General features: G+C 37.0%; 1 protein-coding gene across 6 annotated transcripts in view; it reads right to left on the bottom strand.

Moving 5' to 3' along the window:
• Nucleotides 1-800: 800 nt before the first annotated feature.
• The window catches only part of SGO1 (shugoshin 1), a 35,952-nt gene continuing 27,714 nt past the window's right edge, over nt 801-9,038 (bottom strand). For all 6 annotated transcript variants that reach the window (XM_081971646.1, XM_081971647.1, XM_081971650.1 and 3 more), the window contains 5 exons: nt 8,843-8,910; nt 7,751-7,905; nt 1,666-2,511; nt 1,108-1,282; nt 801-951 (listed from right to left, as the gene is read on the bottom strand). In XM_081971646.1, the coding sequence (XP_081827772.1) occupies nt 813-951; nt 1,108-1,282; nt 1,666-2,511; nt 7,751-7,905; nt 8,843-8,910 (1,383 nt within the window). In that variant the 3' untranslated portion in view covers nt 801-812. The remainder of the gene's footprint in view (nt 952-1,107; nt 1,283-1,665; nt 2,512-7,750; nt 7,906-8,842; nt 8,911-9,038) is intronic.

The following is a 9,038-nucleotide window of genomic DNA, read 5'->3' as shown; positions in this document are numbered from 1 at the left end:
TAAAAGGTATCTACTTAGAAAAACTAGTTAAACCACTGATACCATAGGCTTACAATCTAAAGACACAAAAGACGAGAAAAAAGGCAATTTTGGATATAACTATTAGTTAAAATTCTTGTACTAAAAGTAAATATGCATAGGTTTCTACTTATCTTTCTCTGCTGTAAGTGCTATCAGAAGACTAACAGCTGCTTTGAAATAACTGAATAAAAATACTAGCATATAACTTGATACATCACACAAGACATGATAATGTGAAAGTTGGATAACTGAAATATAAGCCAACTCACATTTATTCAGAACTACTAGAGTTCACTGGTGTTTATTCCTAATAAACCTACAAGTTAACATATTCAGCTTATTTTTTACAAACTGTTAGAATAGTTGCAAGAATATGGAGGCTGAAACTATGCTAGCATTGATAATTAAACCAAATTACCTTTAATCAAAATTATTCAAATTTTTATTATAAATGACATATAAATAATAGTTCAGAAAGTACAATACAGTTTTATTTCTAATGACAGACTGTTAAAATAAACTGTATTTGTTAGCAAATAAATGATAATTGCATTTCAAACCTATTGTTTTCTATCACATTCAGGAAGTAGCTCCTATTAAAATGACAATAGGTTATTCACATCTTTCTGAATAGATACATTCTGGAAGTCAGTATATGTGTGATGTAAAATATTATCAATATTCATAAATCTAGATCAGAAACATGCAAAAAACTCCATCTCCAGAATTTTAGTTAATATACTTTCAGCATAATATTAATGAGAAGCTAAGGGTATTCCATGAAAAATATCTTAATAACCAACAAATGCTTCATTGTATCTGGACAGCATCTTTTTATTAAGAGATTTGGATTTGGTGTTCTTTTTCTCTTTAAAAATGGGAGAGTTCAGAAAGCTGGTATCTGTAAACGGGTCTCCTCTTCTAAGTTTCCTATCAAAACAAATTAGATTTGTTTTTTGTAAAATTCATAAATGGAAACAATTTAAATCATAACAAAAATGTGAAATTAATGTAGTTTTTACAGTAAGAAAAACCATAAGGCTATATAATTTACTTTTGAGAGAATCCAGAAACAAAGATACTAACCCACTGAGACTTGGCTCCTTATAACTCACGTAACTAGTACTTCTACGTCTTTGGTGAGTAGCATCTTTTGCTATGGTACCCAAGGCTAGGTAAGAAATTCTTGTTTGGTAAGAAGTTGATGCAACATTGGTAATATCATTGAGATGATGTTTTTGAAGTGCCTCAGATGATTCATCTGTTGAAAGAAAGTACTGTCACTTTCCTCCTCCGATAGCAGCTTTAAAATTTGAATACATTACTGAATATAAACAATATTTAGTTCTTAAATTATGACCACTACAGCTTGTTCATTTAAAACAAAAGTTCAATGCTTTGTTGGCTACTTTCAAAGTATGGTCAATTTTTAAAGCTTATATTGCAAGGGCAAGACCAAGGAAACAATGCATTTGTCCATATTTATTTTAAAAAATATTTTGAAAAGTATTAGCAAAAAATGCACACAATTTTTAGAATCTGCAACTATGTACTATTTTTGATTCCAGTACTGGAGATTGAGAACCATGTCCTAAAGTAATACATTTCTATAATAATACACATAGAAAGCAAAAATTTTCTTACCCAAATAAGATTCAAATATCTTGGTATTCCTGTTTTCCCCCTCAGGATTTATATCATGTTGCTCAGACAGAGTTTTCTTTGATCGTAATTTTGTGCGCAGTGGGATTACATCTGTTCCAGTATTTAAAGTTTCATTGGATTTTGGTTTTTTTGAGTAAGGCATATAGAGACTATCATCAGGATCTTCTTCTGAAACATACGATTCACCACTACAAATTTCTCCTTCTTTTGTATACTCTTTGTCATCAACATGTTCATTTTGTTTGTTTTGCCGGAAAGGTGTTATATGAACAGATTCTTCACTAATAAAATCATAAGCATCATTGGAAGGAATGGATGTATTTGCTTTTTGTTTAGGTCCTGCATGCTTATTGCAGTTTTTGTCTTTGTTGGATCTTGCCTTGGGCACATTTTTTGTGGTTACCAATTTTCTCTTCTGACCCTTCCCTTTTTTAGTTTTTAAGCCACCGTTATTATTAAAATTACTTTGTTCTAAAAAAGCTGTGGCCTTTTCAATTTGTGTATCTGAATCACTTTTATCAGATTCAATTTGAATATCTGATTCACATTTATCAATGTTTACACTATGCTTGTCCTCCTGACCAATAGATATTTCTTCAGAATTTTCATTATTATTCTTTGAACATAAAAGATCAGCATTGATAGCTGGAGTGCCATCATCTAATTCAAAGACTTCACTGAGGGAATTAATTTTTAAATAACGACGACGGGTAGAAACATTTTTAGATATAGAATAATCAGTTTGCTTGTCTTCATCAACTGAAATAATTCTGCTTCCAGTGTTTACATGATCTGGATCATCTTCACAGGAATAATTCTGGTAACCTAGAATTTAAGGTATGCATAAGTGACCAGCAAAGCTATGTTTAAAGAGAAGTAACTTATTTTCTATAGAAAGTTAAGCAGATGTATAGATTTATAAATCATACTTTCCATAATAATTAACAAGTTCTACTATTTTGTAAACAGTATAATTAATAAAATTTATTAGATACAAATAATGAAATTTTAGTTGTTATGAAATTCTTCCAGACAAATGATACATGGATTACTTACATTTAAATACATTATTTATTTACTTTATACCATGTCTATATTAGCAAGAAATATTAATAGAATGTCATAAAGCTTCTAAAAAGTGAAAAATATAAATTAAAGGCAACATTTTAAATGCTAGGAAAAGATAGTTTTTTTAAAAAAATGTTCAATTACCAAAACTGTAGGCCAAAAATATCTCCCAAACAAGTGCGTACCATAACCTGGATGTAGCTCAGGAGGCAACACTCCTTATTTGCTAGAAAGACAGGTTTCTAATAATGGCGCATCTTCAAAATAGCCTGCCATTCTGATTTTGATACCCAAATAGATTCATCATGACAGAGCATTTCTGATTATCTTTTAAGGCTTTAAAAATTAGTAGTACTCAAAATGTTGCTTCCCCATACTCTAGTAAATTGGTGCACATGCATATTCTGCTTCCACAACTCCTCTTCTGTTGCCTCTCTCCCCAATTTTGTCTGCTGCCATCTCTGACAAATCTTCCTAATAATAATAATAAATTAATAAATTTGAATTTATTAGCCGCTCCCTTTCCAAGCAGGACTCAGGGCGGCGTACACTAGGACATATATAAACATACATATATACAAAGACATACATGCACGGAGGAGGTAATAGATTACAACATTTAGACAATTAAAACCATTAACATACCCCGTTTAATAAAAACCCAATATACAATAAAAATTTAAAATTTAAAAAAGACAGTCAGGAGGAATATGAAAAAATTACGGTTGAGCCAGGCCAGATAATTGAAAGAGGTGGGTCTTCAACTGTACACGGAAGGAGCGGAGATCGGAAATAATCCTGATGTCACGGGGGAGGTCATTCCACAGGGCTGGGCCCATCACAGAGAAGGCTCTGCTCCTGGGTGTCGCCCCCCGACACTGTTTGGCGGACGGCACCCGGAGAAGTCCCTCTCTGTGTGAGCGAATTGGTCGTAGGGATGTGTGGGGCAGGATGCGATCCTGCATGTAACTAGGTCCTGTGCCATGAAGCGCTTTAAAGATCATAATCAAAACCTTGAAACGCACTCGGTAGACCACAGGAAGCCAGTGCAGCTCGCACAGGAGAGGTGTTACAGGGGAGTATCTAGTCCTCCCCATAATCACCCGCGCGGCCGCGTTCTGGACCAACTGTAGTCTCCGAGTGCATCTCAAGGGAAGTCCCATGTAGAGAGCATTGCAGTAGTCCAGGCGAGATGTCACTAGCGCATGGGTGACTGTGCGTAGGGCATCCCGGTCCAATAAGGGGCGCAATTGGCGCATCAGGCGGACCTGATGGAACGCCCCCCTTGCCACGGCTGTTACATGGTCATCCATGGACAGCCGGGCATCTAGGAGGACGCCCAAATTGCGCACCTGTTCCATGGGGGCTAGTTGCACACCCCCAATGGCCAGAGATGGAAACACCTGGTTGAACCGGGGGGCCGGAAGCCACAGCCACTCCATCTTGGAAGGGTTGAGTTTTAGTCGGTTGCCATCCATCCAGACCCGTACGGCCTCCAAACACCGGGACATCATTTCGACGGCCTCATTGGGGTGGTTCGGGGTGGAAATGTATAGCTGAGTATCATCAGCATACAGATGATATCCCACCCCAAAACCACGGATGATCTCGCCCAGCGGTTTCATGTATGTGTTGAACAGGAGAGGCGAGAGCACCGATCCCTGTGGCACTCCACATGTGAGTGACCTCCGGGTCGAACTCTGCTCCCCTGCCAACACACGTTGCGTCCGGTCAGAGAGGTAGGAGCCAAACCACCGTAAGACGGTGCCCCTGACTCCCAGCCCCTCTAGCCGGTGCAACAGGATACCATGGTCGATGGTATCGAACGCCGCCGAGAGATCTAATAGGACCAGGATAGAGGAACAACCCCTATCTCTGGCCCTCCAGAGATCATCAACCAATGCGACCAAGGCCGTCTCCGTGCTGTGCCCGGGTCGGAAGCCGGACTGGCGCGGGTCTAGATAATCATTTTCCTCCAGGTGACGTGGGAACTGCTGTACCACCACACTCTCTACAACCTTCGCTAAAAAAGGAAGGTTGGAGACAGGACGATAATTGACTAGGTCTGTTGGGTCCAGGGAAGGCTTCTTGAGCAGGGGCCTCACCACCGCCTCTTTCAAGGCGGCCGGTAGAGACCCCTCACCCAACGAGGCGTTCACTAGGCCCAGGAGCCAGTCGCGCGTAACCTCCCAGGATGCCAGTACAAGCCAGGAGGGACACGGGTCCAATAAACATGTGGTGGGTCGCAGACGTCCACGCAACCTGTCCAAATCCTCGATGGCAACCGAGTCAAACTCCTCCCAAAGCGGTCCCTCAAGACTCGCCACGGGCGTCTCTACTGGACCACTGAAAGAGGCCCATCCCATCCGGATTTGAGCGAGTTTGTCCTATAGATATTTCCCAAACTCCTCTGCTCTGCCCTGTAAAGGGGCTTCCCGCGGTCTCTCAAACATGCTTATAGGTCATGCCCCCAACTGACTGCATCATGCCCACACTTTGCTTTTCAATTACATGAACATTTTTCCCCTTCATTCAAGGCAAGACATGAAAAAATAAATTGTAGGAACCATTTCATGTACAGATAATCCTTGTTTTGATGGTAATTGGGGCCAGAATTTCTATTGCTAACAATATGGTCATAAAATGTGATATGTGACAGCATCACTTAATGCCAGCAATTGTGACCGTCCCCATTGCTACCAGTAACTGAACTTTATCAATAGCTTAGACACCAATCTATGCCATTCAGGTTTGGTTCTTCCCAGTCCTGAGCCCTGATTCTTCCAAGGCACATCCCTTTCAACACCCTCCTCCTTGTATATGTATATGTCTTGGTATACGTTTTTGTTATATGTATGTTTGTCTATATATTTATTTCCTATGTTTTGTTGTACGCCGCCCCGAGTCCTTCGGGAGAGGGTGCGGCTAAGAAATAAATATTATTATTATTATTATTATTATTATTATTATTATTATTATTATTATTATTATTATTATTATATTATTATTATTATTATTATTATTATTATTATTATTATTATTATTATTATTATTATTATTATTATTATTATTATTATTATATTCTCTCTCATCTCTGCCCTTTTGGCTATCCTGCACCCTGCCCTGCTGAATGACAAGAAGCCACAGACCAGTGTCGCTCTGGGGCTGCTTGCCCTGTTGCAGCTCAAGGGCTTCTTGACATACTGCAACTCTGGGGTTATATGAAGTCCCTGAGTTGCAGTATGCTGCAAAATCCCAGCCAACGAGCACAAAGCTGCAGTCAACTTGGGAAACCTCAAACACCCCAGCAGCATGGCAAAAAATTGCAGCTGCCCTGGGAAGCTTCAGCTACCCTCAAAAAAAGTCCCAGCCAGTCATCCTGGCCATCCTGCATTCTGAGGCCCTGACATCCCAGCTGATCTTTGTTGTCTTCTTGCTTCCACTGCTGATGAGGTGTACCTGCTCTGACTCTTTGCAAAGCAGTTGCTGGCCATATGAGGTCATCTTCCCCAGGCCTAACAAAGGAATTGAACTTCAGTGGTCTTGGAAAGCCTTCAGGGCCGGGCTGGGCATGCTTGGTCAACAACAGGGACAAGAAGATGGCAAAGGTCAACTAGGGCAGCAGATACTCAAAAGGGCATAGATGGAGTGCAGATATTCAGTTGGGAGAGATGAAGCAACTCTGCAATCATAAGTGTGGGTGAGCTGCCTAGTGCCCAAATTTTGATCACATGACTTGATGGTACAACAGCTGTAATTTCCAGGGCTACAATTGTTCCTCTATTCAATGCCACCCTAGCTTTGAATTGAACAAAATTATTGTATGTTGAGGATATATTGTAGTGGTTAAGATATCAGGCTAAAAGTGGGAGCCTGAGTTTTAGGCACAAATCCATGTGAGTAACATTGAGCCAATCACTCCCCTTCAACCCTACTTAACAGGCAATGGAAAATCATTTCTGAAAATCTTGTCAAGAAAACTGCAGGGACTAGTCCAGGCAGTCATGAGTCAATACTGACCTGGAGGCACCAAAACAAACAAACAAACGTTTAAAAATGCAGCATTCTAATACATTCAAGTCTGACTTCACAATTTGAACTGCGTAATTATCAATTGAAATATGATTTGAAACATTTTAAACCTACATTCAATTAAATTTTTAAAAATAGATATAAGTAATTTGCAATAAGGAGTTAGAATAGTCCATACTGATAAACCAATAAGGCTCTTAAAGAATGTTAAGCACATTTTTTAGATTAACTGAGTCTTAATTCCACAAACAATTACTATTTACATATTTACTGGACACTGCAGAGATCAGTTATCAAATTCTTTATCTTGGAAAAATAAAATAATTGTGGGTACATATACCTATTATAAGGATTTGTTCTGCTATGTTCCCAGTTTAACATTCAGATAATTTTGAGAAATCTAATAATGTGACGTCTGTATTATATATCAAAACTTTGGAATGTATGAACTCATGAACTATGGATTAATCAATCACTGGGCCTAGCAAAAATATTTTGTAATTATTTAAAGAGTACACTAGATTAATTATATGTACAGTATTTGCTTTCTACTTTTGATCTGGCCCTCTTCTGATGAAAGACTGATCGATATTATTTTGTTTAATGCTGTATTGTTTAATACAATTTAATGCTGTATTTAAAAAAAACCTGAGCTTGTTGTAAGTATATAAACCCTTCATACTGAAAATATAACAGATACATTTCATACTCGGGACTGACATCATTTTACTTTTCTAGAATCCTAGTAGCTATTTTTTATGAACTGGAACTGTATATTTTACTCTTCCTTCATTTGCATAATACAATAGACTTTAAAATATGAGTTTCAAAAATTATAGTTTGAGAGCCTTTTCTTTAAGAACAATTCCTAATTAAACAGGCAAATGATTAATCTGCAATATGCATAAACCAATAGTTAAAGTTTTTGCCTCACTTTTAAAAACTAAATTTTAGGATAGCTCACCTGTATCTGTGTGAGACACTGAAGCTGTATTCTCAATGTCATCACAGAAATTTAAGTGAGAATCTGAATAATAATAAAGTTTTTCCACTTTATCTTGTATTTCATCTGCATCTTCTTTACCTATTTCTACAGCAAGAATGTGCCTTAGAAGTGCCCTATGAAAGATAGATTAGATAGCTTTAAATATCTAGGTTAAAACAGATTGTTACACTGAAGAACCATACATTAAATTTCTTAATTTTTCTAAAACTGCTTCTTAAATTAAACTTGAATTAATATTTCAAATGTAATACCTTTTAGGAACATATATTTTAAAAGGTGAAATAAAAGAAGTGTTATTTCTTATCAAATGTAACTTATACTGTCATGTATTTTATATTGCATAAAAATCTCTAATCAAACTTCAAATACTATATAGTCTTGTAAAACCAAATGGTTCATAATCTCTGATGATTTTTTTGTAACACTTAAATAATATAATATAATGCTTTGTTATTTCTGCCCCAGGATAATAAAATTAAACTACTAATCCTATTCTATTAATTAATACAAAACCCATAACTTTCCTTAGGTTAAATAAAAAACAGCCAAACACCTCAAATCTATTTTGAAATATACTTGCCTTGTAGAATTTATTTTTTACATTTTGTCAGGGCCTGAATATTTCTGCTTAGTCTACTCATCTAGTGAAAGGACAGAGAATGCCTGCTGAAAGTCCTCAACTATTAAGAGTTGTGAAAGGAAAACCCTACCCGCACCCCAGATCACAAAGCAGGTGTTCTTTGTCCTGATCCCTTTCTCTGGATCAGCTTGTTCTCATACATCACACCTCACCTTTGCTAGAGTTGTTACTCTCTTGGAGGTTGTTAATAACTTGAGCATTAAAAAAGATCTTTAGGGCTTGAGTGTCTTAGGGTAGTAATATAATTATAATTTTTATTATACTTTTATATTATGTTGGTGTGAACTGGTATCAATTGGTTTTATACACTGCTTAAATTAGGCTTGATTGAAGCACTTTATGCATTCTTAAAACAGATTTAAAAAACCAATTGTTTTGTTTAAACATCCAAATTTATGAAGTATACTTACAAAGAATCAGGCTTCTTTAAACTTCCAGAAGCACATTCCTCAGGTTTGGAGTTATACTGAGTTGTACTCTACAGAAATTAAAGACATGTTGTAAAACATTATTGGATATCCATAACTGAGTCAGATAAAATATTTGAAAAATATGCATAAACATGGCTTCCAACAGCAGTTTGTAGATCAATTTACCGTGAAAGGT

Source organism: Natrix helvetica (genome assembly GCF_964273705.1).
Source record: "Natrix helvetica genome assembly, chromosome: Z".
In the NCBI taxonomy this organism is placed as follows: domain Eukaryota; kingdom Metazoa; phylum Chordata; class Lepidosauria; order Squamata; family Natricidae; genus Natrix; species Natrix helvetica.
Note: the sequence above shows the minus strand (reverse complement) of the source record. Positions and strands in the feature narration are given on the sequence as shown.